Genomic DNA, 26,387 nt, shown 5'->3' on the forward strand with positions numbered 1-26,387 from the left:
TAAATGGAGCACCAGGAGAGTGACTTAGTATCTTAAATACCTACAGCGAGGTGCCTAAAATAGATGGCATGAATAATCCCTAATATGAATATCAGTGTTCAAGAATGCAGTCACGAAACTTAATCCAATTATCTCTGTGACAGTTATGTCCCATTCTCCTTTCCCAGGACTGATGTCAAGCCATATGCTTTCTTTAGACCTACTTCTGTACGCATGGCAAGAAGCTAACAGCATTTTTCCTCCAGCCTTCTGCTAATATTGATGCGTATAAAGCTCTGAATAACAGTAACTTTCTCAGGTGAAGGTCACAGATTAAAATCCCTTTGGCTCAAAGACCTGTAAATGTAGGTTGTCACCAAAATACTCAACTGCCCAGCTACAGGAGAAAGGTGTCTGGAAATATTTGCCCAATTCACATTTCACTAGGCTAACTAGGCAAGTTACTAAGATTAGAATTTTTCTTTTTGCAGTTTCTTTCAAATACCACACGGTCACTCCAGCATACATGATCAGACCATGTTGCATTTTTGTCTTACAGCCCTCAAAAATGCTGTAGTCAGCCAGACGAACCTTTATAATCCCCACACAGCCCTACTGGTATCAGCAGAACTGTGATGGTGCAGTAATTTAGCTGCACAGCGCAGGTCTCTGCACAGGGTTACAGAAATTACATTGAAGGTGAAAGCGGGAAAAAAACCTACTAGCAAAAACCACCTGAAAGGAAACGCTTTCATTTTAGTCACACAGATGTCTAGTCAGGAAAAGCATTTATATGCAAAGATCTGAAATAATGACAGCTCCTTTTAAAATAATAGAAGTGGTAAATGTGGATCTCCTATGTGGAAATCTGTAGGTGGGTAAGTGGAATGAAGTTTAGACTGTGTGTGTGTCTGTTGTAATGAGAAGATGGTGCCTTTGTATAACGATCAGGCATCTAAGGTCCATTCATCATTTTTTAATCCTTTCAGAAATGACTTATTACTCAGGAAAAGCAAACAGAGAGACTGATTCCACCTTAGTTAAAAAATGTAAGGTCTGGGGTGAATTTGGGGAGATAGGATTGTCACAGAATGTTCTACTAATATTATTATTTCCATTGTGGTCGTGTCGATGGGCTCAAGCCTTAGGGATGGCAGTCAAAGGCACTCCTGTGAGATTTAGGAACAGAAGTCTGGTGCCTGCTTGTGATTTTAAACATACATATACACTGCAAAGGAATAATCATTGCATACTGTACTGAATATTTATAGGCACAGTGTAGCTAGTTTTCCTCTGCTTTAGAAACGGGGGGATTTGTGGACAAAAGCTTGTTAAGTCACCTGAAGCTTATATAAGGAAAGACTCAAATTCTTTGTACAGGAATCCACACTTCTACTGAAAATACAACATGGCTCTGCAAAACAAAAGTTTAAAAAGATTCTTCTGGCTGAAGAGTGTTAGTGTGACCAAGATACAGATTAAATGAGGACATCTTATCTTTGTGGCTAAATTCTCAGAGTCCCGGGTGGTCCTGTGCAATGTGAAGTAAAGCCACATCACCATATCCTACACTGAAACTGGTACTGGAGCTATTGGCAAGCTGGGAGAGTGTGTTGGCTGGTTTGCAGTTGCAGAGGGGATGGAGTTTCTACCACTACACACTTTGAAAATCACACTTGGAGCACCTATGGATGACAAACACACAAACTGCCCCCTCTCAAAACAATTTATTACAATATTTAGACGCTGTACATTGAGGAAAGAGGAGGGTTTTTTCATTAGTTTTCCTTGCCTGGGGGGACCTCATACCTGGAGGTGTGCTGCAGAGCGGTTTTTGCTACCTGCAAGAGATCTGAAGACCACTGCTCAGAGACAACAGGCTGAAAAATGCTGGTTTTGAGAATGTCTGCCTAGTGGGTTGTGATTGCTTTAATTACAGACCATGAATCATGGACATCTTGTTCCTGCATTTGTAAGATTAAAGTAAGCTATATAAATAACAGTCATTACAGGGTTTTTAAGTGAATGACCATTCTTGCATCCAGTAGCAAATTTGGAGAGTTCATTATCTTTATATTTCCACTAATGGGAGAGACATTGCATTCTACTGTTACAGATACAGCACTGCAACTTTTCTTGCTTTTGTGCCAGTGCTACTGCTTCCTACTACAGTGAGCTACAATGGGTAGAATCACAGAAAACACAAATATTGTGTTCAGCCCTAAACTTTCCAGTGAGCTCTTAAGATGGTATCTAAAAATAAGTGAGCATTAGGCAAATTATAGAGTAGACAAGCTTGGGTCCAGTCTGCTTGAAAACACTTAATTTGGCTTGGAATTGGAAATTAAAGCAGAAGTAGTATTTGTCAGCAGACCTACAGCTCATTTCTACACTCTTGGAGTGTCCCACCTGTTACAAGAGCTCCCTGGTGTGGCACTAACCAGCTTGCTTTTTGGGGCACCATATCCTAGGCTAAAACTCTCTAGCTACTGCACTGAGATGAACTCCATTGCTGTTTCTTTGTCTTTCCTAGTGTCCTTCCTTGACTCCAATTGTCTTGCCCATATACACAGAAGGCAAAGGCAATCCAGCGCCTTTAGACCGTAGGATTACCACCAATTCTTCAAGGCCTCCTCTTTTCTTAGAGTCCCAGTCTTGTGGGAGCATAACTTTACCTTTTCAAGAAGAGTTCATTTTGCACTAAAAGCATTATTTTACATTAAACCTCAAAGGAAGTTGTGTAACTAGACCAAAAGTTTGTGTACTAGTCCAAATTTAATGGTTCCTACACTACTAGGCTGGACTGAAGCCATGTATTTTCAGGATGCCAAGTTTTCTATATCAGACCTCTAGCCTCATGATTTCACCTCTAAAAAATGAAACCTGCTTTGTTTTCAATGACCATTTTACTTTGTCTCTATGACCAAACATTGTGAAATAGAAGTCTTGATATCCTCCAAGAAACTATGTATCCTCCCTTGCATAGTTTCTTTCTGTCACTCAGTTTTGATGTTAATGTTCACTCTTGATTTCTTTGCCTAAGTTCTGAGGATATTCTACTTTTTACTCCATTTACTTCAGGCTTGGTGTTAGAGAAAATTCACTTGAAGAGGGAGGCATGTATTTTTTATTTTCCTCAGGGAAGATTGAGTTGACTAACCATATATGCAGACAAGAATGATTATATATACACATACAGAAATATTCCTGGCTGTTCACATAAGAAATCTAAGAGTATAATAAAACACGATTCATAATATCAAACTGGAATAATATAGCATCAGTGTCCAAGTAACTTATTATGACCTAGGGTACTTTGACTCAGCTTCAAATCTGAGTTAGTTTAAAGGAGAATTTGAGTTTCTGCTAGGTGGTATTGGCAATGGATATAAAATCTGGTTTGTCATGTGCTACCATGGAATATTGCTGACAGTGACCACATTTATGTTATTCTGCATTATGTCTCGGTTTTGGGGGCTACACTAATATGCACCTAATTTAATATAAGTCCCATGTTGTTTTCCAGTTACCCAATTAGTCTTCTTAGCAGAATCAGGATGGATAATGATTTCTTCTTATCCAGGCAACTAATGCAGCCATGCAATGAATTTTCTTATTCACTCGCAGTCCAGAGACCTATGACACAGTTTCATGGGATGCACTGAATCAGCAATGTTAATATTGCTGGTTTTGCTCCTGGATACCATTTCTACTCTTGGTAAATTGATTCACATTTATTCTGTGAATTCAAAATGGAACAGTTGTACTAAACATAGTTGCTCTAGCCTGCAGAGGAAAGGTGGATATAATCTTTTTCCCTGTTTTTCAAGTTGTGTGTACACCCAGGTGATTTTCATAGTTGCTAGACTTTCAGTATGGTGTTCAGGAATCAGGCTGCTTCCAAAATTGGGGAATTCAGCTGCCATTGGGTACTCCAGCAAATTTCAGTGTCTGTGCCTGAGGGAATATTAACAAATGCACTCTTCCTTCCAAATTTTGACATATCCTTTTCAGTAGTGATGGGAACATGTAGTATAGAAAACGGACGATCCATTAGCAGAGACAATTTCCTTACCATATTTTAATTACAGTTTCAAGAGCTTTTAGGACATAATGAACATAAGAAATGCAGAAACTCTTCTTTCAATTTTATCAGTGAACTGTGAAGTACAATTGTAACTTCTTCCAAGTCTTCTTTTCTTCATGTAGGATATTGAACCATTTCCTTAATGTGAAAAGAAACAAACAAACAAAAAAAAAAGCAAATGCCTCTGTCCTTTCCTAAGCCTTTAATTTTTCCCCATAATTTAACGAAAATAGAGGTGTGGAAAAAGGACAAAACCACGGATTTCTGGGAACTGTTGAAATAAACTATTTCAGTTCAGCGGTCTGCATTAGGTTTCTGTGTCTTGGGTAGGCAATCATGTAAATCAGATGGCAAGTTCCAGCCAAGACCCAGCTGGCAAGGTATAAGTTTTCCAGTAACTGGTAACTCTATGGGCTCTTTGGCTGCCAACAGTCTACCTCCATTAAGGTGACTTGCTGAGTTGGCTGCTAATTGGCTCTATGCAATTAACTTCCAATGCTCATAATCACTGTGATGTCTAAGGTACTTGTAAAGCTGATGAATTCCTATGTATGATTTCTCTGAAGTGAGAAAATATTACAAGTACCATTTTCCAGATGAAAAGCTGGAACAGGGACAATTATCTGTTAATATTGTTCTACATGTTAATTTTGGTAATGGTGTTATTATATTAGGCTTTTGTAACAGATCAGGGAGTAACAAGTCATCTTCATTCCTTCAAGTCACAGACAAGGAAGAAAAATAATGAAGGACAGGCACAATCCATTAAAGCAGCCAGTGCCATAGTGGGTTTGGTGTAGGAAAAAAAAAAAAAAAAAAAAAAAAAAAAAAGAGAAGGACAACTTCTAATGTGTTTGTTCATGTTTAGTCATTGTAGCAGTAGAGTCAGATACTCCTATTTAGTGTGTCCAACTAGCAAATTAATTAGCAGTTTCTGCCTTCAGTCATCTTAGAAAAAGCCGTGCCAGAAGTCAGTGACTGAGCCCTGTTGGTTTTAGCCCCATAATCATGCTCTCTCTGGACAGAAGTAGTGCTGAAAAGAAACCCTCCTTGCTTTAGCAGGTTCCAAGTCCACCTATTCACTCACAGAACCCTCTCCTAGCAAGTATTCAGCATATTGGCTTTTTACTGAACACTAAATAAAATGAGCACAGCTGCTTAAGGACCAAGACCTCCTGTGGTCTAGCTTTCTGGGAGCACCTGAAGAAGGTAGCAACAATATAAAAAGGCTCTTTTAAAAATACCTCCTTGTCTTTTTAATGTCATTCTCAAATAATCCTTTACATTTTGATGTTTATATCACAATACAGATGGTAGCTAAATACTTTTACAGGTCATCTTTTGGGGTTTCTTTGCATGCAAGCTACCATAGGAGTTAGCTGATGTTCTTTTAATTTTCTGTTACAGTCACAGCAATACTTTAGTGAGCATGTATTTCCAATCAAGTCTATAAGCGTGTGGCTCAAAATTGGGCATGCAGTAAAGTACCTAGTTGTATTTCTACACCTAAAAATGAACAAATTCTAACACTGTTCTTAAGATACTGATTTCTATTAAATGTTGGAGTAGAAAGAGAAACTCACAGAGTTTCTAATGGTCATATTTCCAGCTTCAACTTTCCAGATGTTAATTTTGGAGAAAAAAACCTCAATAAACTATGCACCCATTAAAAGGAACTAAAATATATTCCTCTGTCATCAGTAGTTGAAATTGGATGAAGAAAACTGAGAAGTAAAACCACCTTTTTAGTAGGTATTTTTAATGTACTCCTTGACTGGTTTTAGAATTGGTCAAATAATAACAGTTTTTATTGAACAGACTGTTTAGTCAATAACTGACAATCCTTCTCCAAGGCTACTCAAGTAATCGTGCTTTATATATGTTTTGCTGCTTTTACAGTTTGAAAGTAGTGTTAAGAAGACTTCATTTGGTAGAGCTGGGTAAATGGATATAAATGTGTGGACAAGCCATCTTTTCTGAAAACAGCCGTATTTTGCTTTAAAATTTCCAGCGTGATACAGTGCCTGTGAACTCACCCGTCTGTCGGACCAGTCTTTGTTCTTGAACCACTCAGTGAATTCAGTCAGAGGCAAAGATCTTAGAGACACTAAGACTCTGCGAGTTATGTGAAATGGCATCAGACAGAGAGGTTTCCTGCCAGGAGAGATAGCTATGCCATGAGCATAACTTCTGCTAAACTCAGAAGAAATCTATTTGGAAGAAAGTGTTTAGAAATACCCTCCTCACAGGGTAATCTTCAGAGTTTACACTTTCTGAGAAACTAAATTGCCTTGGAGATAGAAATCTGTAGGAAACCTAGCTTTAGTTTCAGTCTTCACAGGCGAGCCTGTTTCTAAGAAAAACATTTTTACAAAAAAAGGGATGTGCCTAAAAGCAAATTGAACGCAAGGCAAACATGGCAATATTCCTTTCTGTTAAATTAGCTGATGCTGAGTGATTAGTGCTATTGTTCCACTCAGCTGTTAACTCTTAGCTGATTTCCTAGTGCTTAATTCCCAGATAATTTCAAAGAGATTTATGCATGAGCTGAGAGTTAAACACAGACTTAAATACAGTACTGACACAGGCATTGTATAGGCATGTATTCAATACAAAATCATCTGAATCCAGGCTTCAGCAAGAAGCCTGAACACACTGAATTTAAAGGGATTATTCGCATTCCTACAGATCCCTGCAACATTGAGCACCACATTGAATTCTGGTGTAGTAAAGGATGAGTATGAGTCTTATCTCTGAATTTCCTATGTGGGTTGAACCACTGAATTCTGGCGGTGTTGAAAGAAGCCTCCATCAGTTAGTTCTCTTCTGCATCTGACTTGGCAACCAGTCAAGGAGAACAACAGCACTCATTTCCTGTTCATGTATTATGCACAATTTGATTTGAATACCTTGTTTATTCTAACACAAAAGCTATATTTTAATTTCATTTTGGTATTACATTAGTGGGAAGGCGTGAGAATTGAGGACACTACTCAACTATCGAGCCACAGATCAATAGACAAAAAGTTTTTAAATGGCTTTGAAATGCCTGCATTGGTAAAGCTATATCCATTATTCTTCTCTCTACTACTGGGGCAGAAATAATAAATATTTTAAGAATCTCAAAATAGATGGAAGTAGTAATCTTGACTAAGCAGAAACTGTTTGCCAGGATATTAGGCTTTAGTTGGTAGGATTTAAATATGCTTGGCATGTCAAAGCAATGTGACAAGCCAGTGTTTTCATAATGTTCTGTGCCTACCTCATAACTTGTTGTGAAAGAATGATGACTGTTGCCAGATTGCTTTGTTCTTATTAATATTTTTGAAGATAAGAAAGTGAAATGGCTCCATTTCAGGAATTAAGTCATTTCTTTGTGCCAAAATACTGACAGGAATTCTTGGTGTGGGAATATAAATTAGAGTTCTGACTCCTGAATCACAAAAAAGAAGTCAACGTTGCTTGAAAGGAACCTTGCTGTTCAAGTTGGTGCTAATTCTTTTAACATTGCAGATGTGAATGTCAAGTGAGTCTTCTATGTGAATTTCTGTATTATGAAATGGAACAGACTGTTGAACTCAGGAACTTCAAATCTCTGATTTTAAATGTCAGGGATAATCTTAGAGAAGGGAAGGTCCTAAGAATCAACAAGTTGAACATGTGGACCTCAGTCAATTGTGTACCATTAGCTCTATAGCACCATTTGCTGTCCACATCTAATGGGATATTTGCCTTATTGTCTTTGCCACTGATTATTACAGCTCCCTCAAGACTGCACTTGCAATGCCTTTCCCTCCCTTTGTGTAGGTGGCATTCAAACTGAACCCCTAGTAATAGCTCTCTATCCACTTCCATTCTAAACTAAAAAGTCAGCCTTTTCTATGGGTCCAAAATAACAAAACTCCCACCCACAGCAGTAGCATCCTCCAGGTACACTTCAAGTCGACCAGCCTTCTCCTGAGTTCTCTTGGTCCAGACGTTTCTGTCTGCTTCTTGCTTTATTCCTTTCACCTGGACACTCATGTCTTATGCTACTCTGCTGCAGTAAATACATTTGTTTTCTTACTAGGACAAGACCCTTGGCTGTTTAGTTGAGCTCTTCATATTAGAATCCATCTTCTATTACCTGTGTATGTATTACCTGTGCCTTTGCTCAGGCAGAAAGCCCAGCCCATGTGCCCTTTGTGCCAGATGGACACACAGGGCCATTTTCCACCCTTCTTGCTTCCAAAACCCTTCTCATGGCAATTGTCCTTCATACTTTGCTCCCCGATGACAGTAGGTAGAAAATGGATGGTGTCCATCTGGGGCTTCAGTTGCACTCTTCCCATATTATTGCTTGGTTGCCTACTTTTTATCATCTTCCATATATCTATCCAAGATTGGGAGCTCTGTGAGCAGAGATCGGCTATTTTGCAACTTCTGCAAACACTGTAATGCTTTATCTGTGCTGTGAGGCTGCACCAACAAGCCTTACCTGATGGAAAATACTGCTGGCACATGGAGGAAGTGACATGAAAGTCATGATCAAGAAAAGAAGTGAAACCATTTGTTACAGATGACTAACAGGAGAATAAGAAAACCAGCTGTCAACACTTCAGAAGAGGATTCACTGTAAACCTTCACCTCCTCACCTTGCAATAACTCTTACATCACCTGTAGCTATGGGACAGTCCCTTTGCATCACTTCGCAAAACTTGGTCTAACTGTTTCAACTGAGAGTAGTTCTTCAGATGAGACAAGCTCCTGAGCAGACATAGTTGAGACCATGAGCAAGAGTTCATTTATTTGCAAAGAACGCATGTTGAAAATTAGGGAGTGTAGTCCTTTGCTTTTCCGGTTCAAAGAGAGATACAACAGACATCAAAGGAGGTTACAATATTGCTGAGAAATCACATATTAGAGAGCTCTTTAGTGGAAAAGTGCTGTAATTCCTGCCATATCTTACCAAAAAAAAAGCAACAGAAAGCATATAAATATATCCTATATACACAAAGAATACAACACAGCTGTCTTGTAAGCAGGGATTAGTAGAAGGACACTGTTATAGAAACAGCGCATATTTTCCCTTGGGAAACTTAAAACCCTACAAATTTAGTCCATTCAAGGCCACAGGGGAACAATGTGCTGGTTATTCTCTTGTTTTCATTCCTAGTTGCTGCAATATCAACATTTTTACAAACCAGGTTTCTGTAGATTTTCCATTTTGTTTCAGAACTACAAAGTTCTTGGATCACCATCCTTTTTCCATGCAAAAAAAATTAACTAAATGAATTCTTCTCCACATTTACATTTTCATATTTCCCTTACTTGGTTAAACCAGACAACATGAAGTTATTTTCACTCTTCAATGCAAGAGCGTAACTGATGGAGCAATACTGTTATGAACTACTTTAGAAACGGGTTTAGTAGAAAAACACAAGAGATTCATCTTCAACTAGTTTAATCTAAACAGTTCCATGACAACAGCTGGGGACATAACTTCTGGGAAATGTAGATGCAAATTCAAAGTGGAAGATAAGATTAAGTGAAATCAATGAGTTGCAGCTGCTGCATCTGACGCTACTACATCTAGCAACATCTTTTTAGATCAGAGTCAGACTGGGTCCTAAGATAAGCAGCCATCCATCTGTCTTATGGCAAGCTGCAGCTGGATGTTAGATGCCAACTGAATTCTTCACCACTCAACTTACAATTTCTTATTTGTCATTTTAATGCTGATTCCTGTGCGGTTCAGATGCCCTTTTCCCTCCCACACACTACCTGTGATTGCCAACTGTGTAACGAAGAAGGTCATTCGAGATTTCCGCTTCCTCCTCCAGGTAGAGAAGAGCACAACAGCATTTCCAGAAATTGTGACAATAAAGAGAATCCAAAGTGTCACCAGCTGCTCTGTCTGCATTGGAGAGAAGGAAAAAAAGCATATCGGTAGGTGGGTGGGTAGTGACTTGGGTTAAACGAGTCACTCATCCTAGGACAAATGAGATGAGAATGGAAAAAAGGAGTGAAATGTGAGTTTTGCCAATTGATTTCTAATTATTTAGTCTAAAAGACATTCTTGTTCTTTCAGAAAATCTTTAACATGCATCACTGGCGGTGATTTTCATTCCAGTTTGATTTGCAGCAACTGTATATTACTTTTTATCTTCACAAAACCACCAGCAGTGTCTGTGTTCAGCACTTAACACTAAAATGAGAGGCAGCCCTCAGTTTTCTCGTGTTGCTCCAGCAAACTGTGAAATAACCAGCTTCCTCACTTTGTAAGGAATATTGATAGATGGGCTCCTTTGGAAAAATGGTGGAAATAAATACTTCTCTCCTTCACAGCTCCAGTAAGTCTGGGTCATCCGCAAGCCCTACGAAATTCAAATATCCACTCCATGGTCTAGGTGTGCACCAAGATTGAAAAGAAAGCATGACCCACTGTAAGGAAAATTGTTTAGCGAGCGATACGTGATGACAAAACGTCCCCTAGTGGTAGTGTGTACAAAGAAAAAAAAGAAAAAAAAGTTATTCGTGCTCTCAAAGCATCAGGATCCTCTGGCTGCGAGAGTAGGGGCGTACCTAGCCACGGTTGCTCGTTCCAGGAGGGCACACCCAACCTTCTCCCTCCCTTTAGGCCTACCAAACCCCGTTGGGTCCTCTCTAGATGCAGGATAGTTATTTTTCAGTGGATGCTCTGTAGGTTTCCCCTCACCATGTGCGAGTATGAAGTTTATATTTTCTCCATAGCAGCCAGTCAGCTCCGATGTCTGAAAAGCACCAAGTCTGGTGAGTATGGGGTCAGCTGGGAGAATATAGTCTGCATGTCTGCAAAATTCTCGCTTATTAAAACTTGTCCTGTGTAAAGCTGCATGTAGTGACATGGAGGAAGATGGTTCTGCTGCTCTTCTGCAAAGACGAGTAGAAGAGAGAGGATTTTTCACAGTAACAGTTAGTTTTGGGGGGCATAGAGCAGGGGAGCTCAGGAGAAAAAAACATCTTAATGTATCCAGCAGCAATAATATGCACATTATTATTAGAGCCACATATATGGCTCAGCAGAACTGGTAGTTATAAAGGTAAACCCAGTTTCCATAAAGGACCTCTCTCCCAGAGCGTGCTGCTCCTGAGTAGACTCCTGCTTTAGATGTTTTAGGAGGAGACAGTCCGTATGAATGAATTACAGAACAGCTTTCAGTCCCCTGCTCTGCTTCTTGTGGCTTTCCAGTGCTTCAGATGTGTTGGTCACCTGGGTTCACGTCCTCGGAACTGGGATGGGTTTTGGATTATGTCAGTGCAGCCATTTGGGATCTTCTAGTTCCTGACACCAAACCAGAATGTGGGAACTAGTGGAAAATGGAGGAGACAGGTAAGGGCTGCAGCTGAAGAGGGATCCCAGCTGTCAGCCCTATAGAAATGACCCCAAGGCACTGTCCTGAGCAGGGGAGGAGGCTGTCAGTGAGACTCATGCCTATTTGACTGGACTGATGAGGGAGCAGGAGGGGAGAGCACTCATTAAAAGCATTTGGCAGCCACTACTCAGAAACCAGTGATCAGAAACCAGGGGGTCCTGCAGCCTGCAAAGAGAAAACGGCTCAGCTGCGAGCATGGAAAGGGAAGATGAAATGGCAGGAAAGGAGAGGGGGCAAGAAGCTTCTTGCCCTGCCATGACCTTTAGTGCCTCCTCAGCTCTTAGCCCCCTCCTAGCCAGCAGTCACGGTCCCTCCTCTAGTGGGAAGCCACTTGTGGGAACCAACCTCAGCTTTGCTCCAGGTAGGTAGCCACGCTGCCCTGTGGGTTGTGTGGGCATGCAGGAAAGGCAAGACCCAGTTACGAGCAATTTGAGGCTGTGCTCTGTGCCCAAACCCAGAGATCAGCTTATGCATACAATGAAGGCTGTGTTTAGATGGTTTTGCTTTTCCCAGCATCATAACTTTTGCCAGCATAATCTACAATTTGGGTCATCTTACCTAACTTTAAAGCTCTAAAGAGAGACAACTACTGTAAATTTTCATAGTGTAGTCTAGATAATAGCAGTCTCTCAGAGATGAGTCACCATTCATCTCACCTACCTTGGGATTGCCTGTCTCCATGGATTATAGAGTGACCTAGATAAGACAACTTGTGTGGGTTGGATGATCAGCTTTTAGACACAAAAACCTCCACCTTTTTTGGGTGTTTGCAAATATCTTGAATTTCTTGGAAACAAATTCCCTTCAAAATGTGTGGAACTATTTTTATGGGGATGCTTTACTTTGTACAGGAACTAGAAGAAAGTGTCTTTGGAAGGTAATTAAAATTTTTAAAAGTAAGATTTCACATAACTTTTTTTTTTTTCCCTTGAAATCAATGGGTTCTCCTCAGGGTTTGGTCTGTATTTTCCATTTCAGAAAAGATCTTTCACTCATGAATAAAACTGAGGGGCAAGACTTGTTCCCATTTTCTCTGGTATAAAATCAGGAGAGCATTTTCTTGAAAGAAATTCTGTATTCCTTTATTACACTGATATGGGTACAAACAAAACAGAGATTTGACACTCAAACCTTTCTACAGAAAGAAATAGCTATGAAGCAATAGAGACTGTGTTAGAGGGGTGTTTCCCCATCATAGGGACACAGCACATACAGACAATTTAAATCCCCTCCTGCCAAGTTAAAAAGCAGTACTGAAGAGTTAAGCAATTTTGGGCTAAGCCTCTATGGAAATATACAATTAAACTCAACTACAAAGATAACCTAAATGGTACAAAACCTGAATATAGGAGTGGTAAGTTTGAAAGGACAAAGGAATAAAGTGAAAGTTTCTATTAATCTATTTGTGGTAGCTGCCATTTAGAAAGAAGAGAAAAAGATCTAGTTCTTGGGGATTAAGGAGCTATAATAAAGGGCAACTAAAATCACTGCAGCCTCTCAGTCTGTGTTAGCTTTCAGAATGAAAACTTCTGTGGTTATTAATGGGATGCCCACCGTGATAAAGGCCTTTATGGAGGCTAGGATTAGAATGCAAAATGATCTTGATGAATTGGAAAAATGCACTGGAAAAAAAAACAAGATGCTGTTCAACAAAGTAGTTCAGGACTCTACAATGCAGTGGGTGTAAACTCATTGGGTTGAGCAAGCCTTCAAAACATCCCCCCCCAAAGTGGAACATGATTTAATAATGTCACCCTACCATGAGAGCTACAACCACCATCATGGGATCGACACAAATCTCCTTTGCTCTAACCCTTCCACTGTACCCAGCAGCTGTAATATGCCAACCCCTGGGCGCTGTGCTTCACGAGAGACACAGAGCAACGGGTTGAGTGTAGAGGATACAGCCAGGCAAAAAGACTGAATTAATCAAGTTGCTTAATCTAGCAAAAAGAAGACTGCAGGAAAATCTGAACATAGCCTTGAAGACACAAAAAGGCTCACGTAAAAAAGGAAATGAATAATCTCTTCTTCAGATCCACTGCAGACTGGCCAAAAATCAGTAAATGAAAACTACAGCACAGAATTCAGGTTGATAATTTAAAAAAATTGACTTAAAAGTATACCATACATATATATAGATTGATTGAGTCAGTGAAATCTCCATCTGTGAAGGTCTTAAAAATAGCTATTAGATTAGAACCGATTGATCCTCAAATTTCACTCCAGCTGCATTTTCTATAATTTTGTTTTATTCATCACCTTAAGGTTGCTTAGACATAGAGGTGTTTGATTTCATGTCTTGTTTATCCATCAAGCAAAAATCCTCCTTTTGTAGCAATCCTCAGCAAGGTGATTTACAAAAACATTGTTTAATAACATGTTGCACAGACATCACAGGCATTCTGCATGAAAAGAAAGATAATAACATCCTCCAAACCCCTGTCTAGAAGCTTTTGGCAAGGGCTGCTTTTGCAATGGGCATTGCTAACTACATTACATGAGAATGCCATGAGAGAGACTAGTGTCATACACAGTTCTTTTAGATTATAAAAACTAAAGCTGCTGCTGACTTAATTAAGGTCACAGAACAAATCAAAGCCAAGAGGATTTCCTTGGCTTGACTACAACCTTTGCATGCTCTGCTATTCCACAAGACGGCTGTGTTTGGAGCATGGAAGTGCTTGACGTCTGGAGTGCATATTCATGTTTTGCTAATTTGCTTTCAGGGTAAAACTAGCTTTAGTCAATGAAGCAAGCATCTTCATGGGTGAAATGTAAAGCCAGAAAACCTGTCTGAAGACTGTGTGCATTTTCTTTTGCTGTAGAAAAGGCTTGTTAGTTTGTCTCTCTGACAAAATTTCTGAATCCATAGGCTGAGTTAGGTAAGTCTAGCAAGAGGTGTATTCTGCTTTGTATTTGAGATGAAGTTTATCCCTGCCAGCAGCTTTAATCAAGGCCATAATTAAGTCCTTTCAGAGCCATTGGGAGACATTTTGGTGCCACAACACCATCCCTCCTTTCACTTTTCCCCAACCAACTTCCTTGATGACTCATTTCTCAGGACTTGTATCCCCTCTGTTGGAGGGCACCAGCTGTGGCTGTGGAACGGGGATAAACCTGATAGCCCATCCCAGTGGAGGTGCTGTTGCTCATGTCTGGAGGTGCAGAAGGCTTTGTCTCATATCAGGGCAGTTGTTTAATAGGAGGAGAGGTTCAACTATCAGTGGAAAAACATAAAACAAACAGCTTGATGTGAAACAGTTTTGTTCTAGCTGCAGAGACTGGCTGGGAAACAGCCTGGTAAAAATAGGTTGCCAGGTAAGAAATTAGTAAATAAACAGAAAAATGGAGGGAGAGGTACTCCATTCCTGATGTGACTGGCTGACCTCTTAATGTGAGGAGAGGAGACCTATAATGAATTCATGTCCTCGCTGACCTGGTGCCTTCCTGTTCCATGTCCTTGATCATCTGGGTGAAGAAGAGGCGCTGATCACCCCTATCGCAGGTCAGTAGTGGCTTAAGTCTCAACAGTTTCTTGTTGACAGTTTATTAAATTCTGGGAATATGCAAATGGTCTTACTGCTAGCCTTTGGTATATTAAAAAAAATATGTTTCTAGTGTAGTCTATTTCAGCAATTGAGATTGTAATCACGGAGCAAGAAAAACAATTTTGTAAGGATGTTCTTAACACATAAGAAGAACACATAAATTGCCTTGCTAAATTGTGGAACTGTCATGCTCATGGTCAGGTCACCACTAGTAGATTACATTGCACTTTCTTAAAGGAGGATAAAGAAAGAAGAAGAATCTTTTCTCATCCTCTGAAATAATAACTTTAATTGCAGGCCATGCAAGAAAATGGAGGAGGCTAGATTTGCATTTTTTTGACCCTGTTGTAAAAGATGTTCAATTCTGAAAATGTTCAGGACGTGTTTGCTATTTTAACAGCCTCCATTTAGGATGGAACAAAAAAAAAAACAAAACAAACCCAAACCCCAAAATCAACCCCAAAAAAAACAAATCAGGAAGATTAGTTTTCCTGAGTCAGACAGGTGCCATGCAGCTTGACTGATTCCAGTCAGGGATTTATAGTCAGTTTACCTCTAAGGCAAATTGCACTTTGGATTGCAACACTGAAAGAAATCAAAGACAGACACAATTTAATTAAGGAGTTTAATGGTAGTGGCACAACCTCTGACATAATTCATAAAGATTTAAAAATAAATAAATAAAAGGAAAATAAATAAAAATTCCTCTGTCTCTTAGTGCCAGAGTCCTCCACAGCAGAAATACTAGAGGAGCCTTGTGGGGTCTAACTGCTGCCTACAGTTATCTAACGGGAGAGAGCAGAGAAGATGGGGCCAGGTTCTACTCAGATGTGCACAATGAACAGACAAAAGGCCACAAGTAAGATTTGTGACATGGGACGTTTTAATTAGATATTAGGAAAAAAAAAAGTTCATTGTGAGGGTGATCAAACACTGGGATGGGAGCCCAGAGAGGCTGCGGGATCTCCATCTCTGGAAATATTCAGAACTTCAGTGGACACTGCCTTGAGCAATCTGACATAGTTTGAATTTGCTTTTGAGTGATTGGCACAGGTGACCTCCAGAAGTCCTTCCCTACCTGAGCCCTTATGCACACACAAGTATGCATAAGACCTATTTTCTTAAAGAATGTAATTAAAACTAGAAGGTACTTATACAGATGTAATCAGACGAGCACTTTGCACGAGTATATTATTTATCATATCATAAAAACATGAACAACTCAGATCTTTGTGAGAATCTTTATGTAAATTAAAATTTACTCTGCAGGGAAAGAGTATGTGTGTAAAGGCTACTGGCAAGGAAATGTCACAAACACATTAGTCTTACAAAAAAAGGACTTGAAAAGTATAAGATATAATTTGTTTTATGCTTATGTGGAGACCTGAGATGAGGACTTTCTGCCAGGGTGTGACAAGCTTAAATAATGAGCTGTCAGAAGTAAAGTGATGCTACTGAAGGGATCATGACTGTTGCTACTTTTACGAGCTACAAAACAAATATTCTTTAATACATAAAAAAGAACAAACCTAGTTAAATTGCCAGCTGGAAACATCTATATTTCCTCTTGTGTTGAAACTTGAAAGACAATTTGGATGTGGAAAAAAAAACCCTTGCAGAAATCTGCTCAAAGCTAAGTTGTCGGTGCATTATACATAGTTCAGTTGTAGGTAGCAGTTCTGACTGTTAAGAGGGAACAAAGCAAGAGGCACCAAATATCTTACAAAAAGAGGGACAGTGGACAGAATACTTAGGCTAGAAGTAAGCTTCATACACTAAGTCAGCGGAATGTGAAAGTTCAGATGATTAATTCAAGCCACCTCCTATTGCTCAGGAAAATCTGCAAATCTGGCTGGGCCACTCTTGATTCATTTGCTGATAGGTCTTGTCTCAGTAAGAGAGAAACACGCTAACACCTGAGAGGATCACTGAAATCTTATGTCCTGGTTGTCAACAAGCTCCAGAAACTGTACTGGCCAACCCTGTAACACAAGTGTGTTTTGAAGGAACACTCTCTATCTAGCAAGGCAAAACAGAAGAAGTTTCTATACAGCATTTACACAATATGTTCCTGAAAAGTTGGGGAAAGCAGTTTGATTGACACGAAAAAGCTCTGGGAAAACTCATGTGAAAATAAGAAGGACTGAGAAAGTTCAAAGCTAAATATTTTTTTTCTTTGAAAGTGCTTCCACCATGACCGAATTTATGAGGAACACATTTGGGCAGGCAACGAGCCCTATAGGAGCTGGGTTTTTTTGGTAGCATGGCCTGGAACTGAGCCTGATTCAAACCATAAATACTAGTGCAGCCCCCGGTTTGCCTCTGGGACTGCTGCTTTCCCATTTCAATGCCAACGGTCATGCTTGATGATAGTTTTCAAATCTTCTGCACAGAGGCTGCTTTACAGAGATTGTTTATCACAGGTTGGCTGTCTTATCCTCCCAACATCTGCCTAGAGGTCATTCTGGCAATCCTGGGATGCACTGCCACATGAGGTCTTCACAACACATCAGAGGTGTTGACAACAATCAATTCTCCGGGGGTCCTTACAGTTGGAAAAAAGGCACAGCTGGAAGGGACCCAAACTGGTGTTTTCTATTGTGCCAAACTTGAGAGCAGTTTTGCATGAACTTCTTTCTATATGGTATTACATTCATAGTCTGTGAATCATAGGATCACAGAATCATAGAATGGTTTGGGTTGGAAGGGACCTTAAAGACTATCTAATTCCAACCCCCTGCCATGGGCAGGGACACCTTCCACTAGCCCAGGTTGCCTAAAGCCCTGTTCAACCTGGTCTTGAACACGTCCAAGGAGGGGGCAGCCACAACTTCTCCAGGCAACCTGTTCCTGCATCTCACAACCCTCACAGTAAAAAATATCTTCCTTATAACTAATCTAAATCTACCCTCTTTCCATTCAAAGCCATTACTTGTTGTCCTATCACTACATGCCCTTGTAAAAAGTCTAAGCTTTCTTGTAGGCCCCCTTAAGTACTGGAAGGCCACTATAAGGTTTTCTCAGAGACTTCTCCAGGCTGAACAACCTCAGCTCTCTTGGCCTGTCCTCACAGGGGAGGTGCTTCAGCCCCCTGATCATCTTTGTGGCCTTTCCCTATTGGCTCACTCCAACAGGTCCATGTACTTATACTGGGGGCCCCAGAGCTGGACACAGCACTGCTGGGGGTGTCTCATGAGAGTGGAGTAGAGGGGGAGAATCCCCTCTCTCTACCTGCTGGCTACACTTCCCTTGATGCAGCTCAGGATAGAGTTGGCTTTCTGGGCTGCAAGTGCACACTGCTGGCTCATAGTCAGTTCACAATCTACTTATACCCCCAAGTCCTCCACAGGGCTGCTCTCAACCCACTCATTGCCCAGCCTGTATTTGTGCTTGGGATTGCCCCAACCCATGTGCAGGACCTTGCACTTGGCCTTGTGAACTTCATGAGTTTGGCACAGTTCCACCTCTCCAGCCTGTCCAGGTCCCTCTGGATGGCACATCCCTTCCCTCCAGCGTGTCAATGGTACCACACAGCTGGGTGTCATCAGCAAATTTGCCGAGGGTGCACTCAATCCCACTGGCCATGTCACCAACAAAGAAGTTAAACAGTGTTGATCCCAATACCAACCCAAGAGGAACACCCCTCATCACTGCTCTCTGTTCAGACATCGAGCAACTCTGACTAAAAACATCCAGGCAATTTATTATCCACTGAGCGGTTCATCTGCCAAATCCATGTCTCTCCAGTACAGAGACATGGATGTTGTGCAGGACAGTGTTAAATGCTTTTCACAAGTCCAGGTAGATGACATCAGTTGCTCTTCCTTTATCCACAAACACTGTAACCCCATTATAGAAGGTCACCAAATTCAACAGACATGATTTTAGTGAAGCCATGTTGGCTGTCACCAACCACCTCCTTATTTCCCATGTGCCCTGCCACAGTTTCCAGGAGGATCTGCTCCATGATCTTGCCAGGCACAGAGGTGAGACTGACCAGCCTGTATTTCCCTCGGTCTTCCTTTTTTCTCTTTTTAAACATGGGTGTTACGTTTCCCCTTTTCCCGTCAGTGGGAAATTCACCAGACTGCCACAACTTTGCAAGTATGATGGAGAGTGGCTTAGCCACTTCATCCACCAGTTCCCTCAGGACCTGTGGTGGATACCTCTCATCAGATGCCATGGACTTGTGGACCTTCAGGTTCCTTAGATGGTCTTGAACCTGATCTTCTTCTAGAGGGGGTGACTCTTCATTCTCCCAGTCCCTGCCTTCACCTTCTGTATCGGGCGATGTGACTGAAACACTTGCTGGTGAAGACTGAGGCAAAAAATGTGTTGACTAGCTCAGCCTTCTCCATACCCTGGGTAACCAGGTCTCTCATTTCCTTCTGGAAAGGGCCCACATTTTCCCTAGTCTTCCTTTTATCACCAACATACCTATAGAAGCTCTTTCTGTTACCCTTGATGTCCCTGGACAGATTTAATTCTATCAGGGCTTTAGCTTTCCTAACCTGATCCCTGGCTGCTCAGACAATTTCTCTGTATTCCTCCCAGGCTACTTGTGCTTGCTTCCACCATCTGTAGTTTTCCTTTTTTGTGTCTGAGTTTGTCCAGGAGCTCTTTGTCATCCATGCAGGACTCCTGGCATTTTTAACTGACTTCTTTGTTGGGATGCATCACTCCTGAGCTTGGAGGAGGTGATCCTTGAATATTAACCAACTTTCTTGGGCTCTTCTTCCCTCCATGGCTTTATCCCATGTTACTCTGCCAAGCAGATCCCTGAAGAGACCAAAGTCCTCCATGAGGACCAGGGCTCGTGAATATGAGACTGCTCCTATCTGTCTATGGAGGGCCCAATCCACTCAGTCTTCCTAGTCTGGTGGCTGTAACAGACCTCCACTATAACATCACCTGTCCTTGCCTTCTCTTTAATCCTGACCCATAAACTCTTGGTCAGCTCCAGGCGGAGGTCTCTGCACCCCCGCTGGTCATTGACATAGAGGGTGACACCCCCTCCTTGTTTCCCTTGCCTGTCCTTCCTAAAGAACCTGTATCGTTTCATACCAACATTCCACTCATAGGAGCCATCCCACCACATCTCTGTGATGCCAATAAGATCGCAGCCCTGTAGACATGTGCATGTCTCTAACTCCTCTTGTTTATTCCCCATGCTACATATGTTTGCATAGAGGCATTTAAGTTGGGCCCTCAGTGAAGCCGAGTGACTGGCTGGAGTGGCTGAAATTCCTTTGTGCTGCTCTTCAGGTGCTCTCCTGCTGACCCACAATCCCTCTGCAGTCTCTGGACATCTATTGCTGGCACTGCATCAAGCTTGTAGGAGTAGAGATGGATTGAGGTTTGCCTCCCCCAGCAACTTGTTAATGTGTTATATAGAGGAAAAATCTATAATATCTTCTCCCTTTTAGACTTAAACTTAAAGAAACAGACAATCTGAGGAAGCCTATTCACTAAATCAGGACACTTTCTCATGGGAAGGGGATAATTATGTTATTAAGATTACTTTCACTTCTTTTTGAAATGTAGCAAAACTGTATCTATCTTTTTGTGAATCCCCAGTTTTTTAAAAATTTATCTCTTAGCTCTGCCTTCAACATCAAGAATGAGGCAGGGTCCTTTCAGTGCACAACATTTAATGCATTTGAATTGCTGTGATTTTTCCAAGCTCAAGTAACAGCTAAACAAATCACCCCCCGCCCAGACTCAAAATCCTTCATAGGTGTGACTGGGATAGAGGGGAAGGTTTTCCGTCAGTAACAAATGGCAACAATTCAGTTTTACTAATAGATAGCTCACATTTGCCACCCTGCAGTGTTTAGTTACAAGATAGGTAATAAATGAGGACAGTGCTGTTCAGTTATTGCAGGATTTTTTTTACACATTGCACCCTAAGAATCTTCCATTGAAGCAGGCAAACAGATATCCCTGATTTTAACGTCATCAGGAAAGACAGATTTCATGGTGTACCTATCTATTTTTTCCTAGAACATTTTCAGCATAAAGAGTTAATGTTAGGTCACTCAGTGGTCCATTCATAATTGTATGATTTTGATAGCTGTATTAAAAACTATGAAATGCTGTTCTTTCTTAATCACAAAAAGGGGTAAAATGATTAAGTATGCCAATCCATACAAATAAAACATCTCAAAAAGATGGAGAAATTAATACTTTCTAGGCATATTTATATATAGGAGAGGCAGACAGACACAAACCCTGTGGCTGTGTGGACTTTGGAGTCAGAAGTATGAGGGTTGCTAGTGTAAGAATGCCAAAATCAGATATATGAGGGTTGCTAGTTGGCTCAGAGCTAGCCTCAGTTGGGCTGTCATACAGCCAGATCACTTCTGTGTTGCATTTAAGCTATTAGATGAAGCCAGCCTGGCCAAAAGCACTGCAGATTTGTTTCACAAGGAGATCAGCTATCACATTCTCAGTGCAGCATTTCAGGAATAGCAACAGTCATTACAGCATGTTGCAGAGGCTGTGTTCAGAAGTTCTTTATTTGTGTAGACTTAATTCTCCTCCTCTCCTTCCACCAAAAGATTGCAAAGTTACTTATGAATTATTTGATATGCTTATTTTTCTAAAATGTATGATTGCATTTGCAGAGATTACTCCAGAAATTTGACAGCACCCATTATTATTTTTCCACTATGTATTCAATAATGGGATGCTCTGTGAGGTTTGCTTGAAAATCAGAATGAGCAATAGCATAGACGAGTGCTTTCCAGGAGATATAGAGACTCCTTCATTTGGATGAAGTGACAGAGACAACAGATTCTGACTTAGACAGTCTCTGAGGACACCTGGAGCCAAATCCTACAAAGCAATTCTATGCAAACCTTCTGTCCATGTGTGGTTTCCTCAGCTCTTTTCTGGAGAGGGTAAGCCCTGACCTTTGTAAAGAGCATTAGGCTCCATGGATAAGCAGCACATGCTCTTAGATTTGTGCTGACTCTGGCATGGCTATGCAGTCCTGCTTAATATCCAAATTACTTGGGCTAAAACGTGCAATTACAGGGAATGCTATGGGGGGGGGGCAGTCACAGCAGAGAGTCGGTCCTCCCTGAAACAAACTGGGAATTTAGATTATATGTGTAAAATCGTTTCTGGTGGATTCAATATGCACTGTTGTTCCTCCTGAGAGCTCTGACGCTACAGCATCACTGCTATGACAATGTTGCATGTGGACTCATGGGGCCAGAGGGAGGGGGATGTCAACATATTGCACCAATGGCTGGGGTTCCCACCTGGCAGGGGAGAGATTGGGGTTCCAAATCTACCTTGGCCATAAACAACAAAACTTTTGTGTCCTGCTGCACAGGTGAGAGCTCAACTCCAGACATCAGAAGACAAAATAAGAAAATGTACTAGATGATGGAAGGCAGCCCACTCTCCTGGGAGGCAGGAGATGATGATGGGAACACAGTTCCACTGAGAAAAGAACAGCAGCTGTGACTTTTGCCCTGAGCACTCCAACCTTTCTTGGATAAAAGTAGGGCACCCCATTTCTCAGCAGACCTCCTAAAAAAGAAATGAGCCCTACTCAACCCTCTCTGAGGACGAGCACATGTTCCTGCCACCGGAGAAGCTTTGGGGCTGTTGGGGTCCTGGCAAGGGGAGCTGCTTCCTTTGGCCCTGATGAAGCCTCCCAACACTGTGGACAACCAGGGCAAACCTATTCTGAGATTTCAACTTCTCTCCTGTCAGGCTTCTGGTTTGCACCTTGTCAGGTTCATAGAGATAAGAAAATCCTAAAGTGGAGGAAAGACACAGGTGTTCATCTGATCTCTGTTCTTCTCGGATTACTGTACTCGGCAGAGGGCAGCTGACACTCGATTAGAGCCCTTTTACACATAGATAAAATGCATATGGGGGAGATTGTAAAGGGATGTAATAAACTGTCCTTTGGCCTGGGAGGTTGGAGCTGTAATTAATACCAATTTGCACATCTGTTCTGAATTTGGTGCTGACACAGCCAACAGAACTTCTTGTGGTTTAAGACAGTAACTTACCTGGATGCCTCATGTAAAGGCACCCGAGAAGAAATACAGTCTAGGTTTTCAGGAACTGTTTGCCATAACACAGCAGCAAGACCTGAACGTAGGTGGGGATGAGCCAGTCCCTTTGCCGTGGGAAGCACCAGCTCATCTTGCATGCTGACTGGTGAGTGGGTGCACCTGATCCTGCCCCAAAGGCTGCAACTCTGCATGCTGAGAGCCAGCCTAGTCAGCACACGTGGCCATGGCCCCAAAGCAGACTTCATGGGCAAAGCCTTGGCAAACAGTTGGCCAAGGAGCTACAGTAATGACTTCCAGACGGGAAATGTACATTCCTCCAAGTGGATGAAATGCTCCATTTCCCAGCTGAAAGAAAAGAAAAAAAAAAAAAAAAAAAAAAAAAAAAAAAAAAAAAAAACTGAAGTGATGCAGGATTTAGTTGTTAAGCTCTGAAGAGAAATAGACAGACACTTCTGAAAGGGGGAGGAGGGCAACACTCTGAGCTCAGCCTGTAAGAGGACTTCTTGTCACTGAAATGCTCTGAGGTGCATTATTTTGCTTTTGTTGCATTGCCACCACAATATAACACAGACATTATCTTAGGTGGGTACAGGCTGTCCTTCTGATGCATGGAGGGAAAAGGAGAAACCAAAGCATGCTCCTGTGATTTGAGCAGCATGTCAGATACCCTACATAGCTGTCATTGGGTAAAATTGTCTAAAAGTCATTAACATAGGAACTGCTCCAGGTGCTGGGTGAGTGTCACTCCCTTGTCTCCATTTATTGACTTAGATCGTGTTTTCTTGTAACCGTTTTGGTAAGATAGGTTACACCTGCATTTCCCAAGCATAAATAGCTCGTGTGCCCTGTCTGAATCCTGGCACACAAGCTCTGGAGTCAATCTGCATAGCTGCTGATCATCCAGCCTGCCTTTATTGTCAACCATGAGCTACAATGTGTTTGAAAATCCCAATAAAAGCACAAAAAACCCATTTGTAGCTACATTTTGAGCACTGTTTTTTAATTCATTCAGCCTATTCCAAGATGAAACTTTTATTGCTTCAGCTGCTTAACCAGACTCTTGTGAAGAGGAAGGAGATGCTGCTTGTCTTACTGGAAGGGGCAAGGACATGGCCACAATGTGGGCAGTGCTGGTGGAGGACATCCAGCCGAGTCAGTAAGTATCAGCAGCACCTTCCACACATGAGCTTTTACCAGGAGCTGAAAGAGCTGGCAGGGATCCTTGTATTACCTGCACTATAGCCACCAGAGCAGTGCTTTATCCCTGTTTTCCTGCAGCGGCACCAGCTGTCACTTGTCTCCAGAGTAAAAATATTTCCATGCCTATCAACATCTAGTAATTGATGTGAAATCAGTGAACCTTCTTGCAAAGTTCATGCTATGTATGCCAGAGCTAGACATCCAACAGAGGAATGCAAGTCTAACGAGAAGCTCTCAGCTAACAGAATCGTTTCGTTTAGCACTGGATGAGCATTCATGGCTTCCTAATTATTGTAATTTACTCAATCTCCTCTATTAAAGAACATTTTTCTGCCTGCGGACTTAATTGAATTAATTGTCACTTTTACCATTATGAAATACTGCTCCCATGACATTCAGATTTACAGCCATAACTGTGGAAGGAACAAAGGAGATAAAGTTGTTAAAAATATTTTGCTTGTCGCTTCTGATTTTTTTCAAGAGTGTTTTAGGAGTCTAACATGATGAGGAACAAAGAAGGAGAAAAAAAGAATTTTTATCCTTGAAATCCTAGATAAGAAAGTACTGCCTTATCAAGGGAAAAAAAAAAAAAAAAGTGTCAGCAGCATGTTAAGAGACCCTTATTAATTAATTGTAGAACTACAGATCAACTTTTTCCTTAACAGGGCTGGAAACCTGTTGTAATTCCACTGGCATTGTGTCAGAGCATTAACATTCTCACATAAATCAGAACTTCCTCTGAACATATCCCCTTTTACCTAACATATTGTCAAATGATGCAAGTGCCTGTATCTTTCTGATTGAAAGTGATCTCTGGTCCTGAGCTCCAGAGTGAATGTCAGGGTACTCCTTGTCAGACTTTTTGAGAACTTGAACTTAGCTTGTACATTGTGACACGTGGCACGCAGCATGAAAATAAGCAATGACAACACGCACAGAAATCTGAGGGAAAGATGAACTTCAGTACCTCTTTCACCTTTTTCGTACATTCACCTATTGTAAGAGTGATTGTTTCTGGAGATGAATGAATACACCTCCCATGCTATTTAACAGCATTCACTACTGAATGATTCATCTGGTGCATTCTTAACAGCAGTTTTCAAGAGACACTGCACCCCCACTCAAAACCAAACAAGCAAACAAATAATTAGAACCTGTCACTCGTGTTTAAAAAAAAAAAAAAAACAAAAAAAAAACCAACAACAAACCACCTAAAACCCTTCTCACTTGTGTACAAAGTTTGTTGCAGATGGAAAATTGAAAAGAAATCCTTTACGTCAAGATTACATTAAAAAATGTGCTAAACTAATACAAGCCTTTGATTAAACATGTATGTATAATTACAATACCTCTATAGAAAAACTGTACCGTTCCCTCTTGGAGGGAGATATGAGTGGCTAAGACATGTAAGGCTGAACTCCAATTCCTACAACTCTTTTCTTTTTTCAGTAAATGCCTCACACATGCTGTCCACTGTCTTTGCAGGGGAAAAGAACACCAATATCTGGGCAAAAAAGTTCAATAATCCTAGTTGTCTCCCTGCAGAGGTGCTGAAAATGCACCAAAGCTGCAAGCATGTGAGAAAAGTAACGCACACCTAAAAAGAATACCTTAAAAGAATAGTAAAAGGATCCCCACTCCTCTTCTGCCACCACTTCAGTGAAAGTCACTGTTTCAGTGCAGGTGACAAGGGTAAGATCCAGCCAGCCGGTGCCTCCCTGGGAGCTGCTGCTGGCTTCTGTGGAGCCAACCTCCATCACTGGATTTTGTTCGAGTTGTCTAGGTGCTTGTTTTTGTAAGAGTTAATGCAGCCAGGCTTCTCCTGTAAAAGCGCAGCAACAAAACCAGCTTCTCACTGCTCCACCACTGGCTACCAGAGGTGTCAGGCTTCAGTGCGGCTGAGTGACAGGAAAAAAGAAAAAGAAAAAAAAAAAAAAAAAAAAAAAAAAAGGTCAAGCTGGCATCGTCCTTTTGAGCTTTCCTTCGGTAAAACTCTGACGACAGTCATCGACACGGTCTTTCCAGCATCAGGAACAGCGGCCAGTAGGACAGTCAGCACACATGGACCCAATCGTTTGTCTTGTGGACTCCAGATTGCCTCACACCCCAAGTTGTCAGCTCTGGAGTCAGGCACACC

At 41.2% G+C, this 26,387-nt stretch overlaps 1 protein-coding gene across 2 annotated transcripts in view; it reads right to left on the reverse strand.

The window, feature by feature from the left end:
- NPSR1 (neuropeptide S receptor 1) overlaps positions 1 to 26,013 on the reverse strand; it is a 61,729-nt gene extending 35,716 nt beyond the window's left edge. For both annotated transcript variants that reach the window (XM_026843899.1, XM_026843900.1), the window contains exons 1-2: positions 25,861 to 26,013; positions 9,830 to 9,962 (exon numbers count right to left, since the gene is read on the reverse strand). In XM_026843899.1, the coding sequence (XP_026699700.1) occupies positions 9,830 to 9,962; positions 25,861 to 26,007 (280 nt within the window). In that variant the 5' untranslated portion in view covers positions 26,008 to 26,013. The remainder of the gene's footprint in view (positions 1 to 9,829; positions 9,963 to 25,860) is intronic.
- Positions 26,014 to 26,387: the final 374 nt, after the last annotated feature.

This window comes from Athene cunicularia (assembly GCF_003259725.1).
Source record: "Athene cunicularia isolate RWA chromosome 2 unlocalized genomic scaffold, athCun1 chr2_part2, whole genome shotgun sequence".
Taxonomy (NCBI): domain Eukaryota; kingdom Metazoa; phylum Chordata; class Aves; order Strigiformes; family Strigidae; genus Athene; species Athene cunicularia.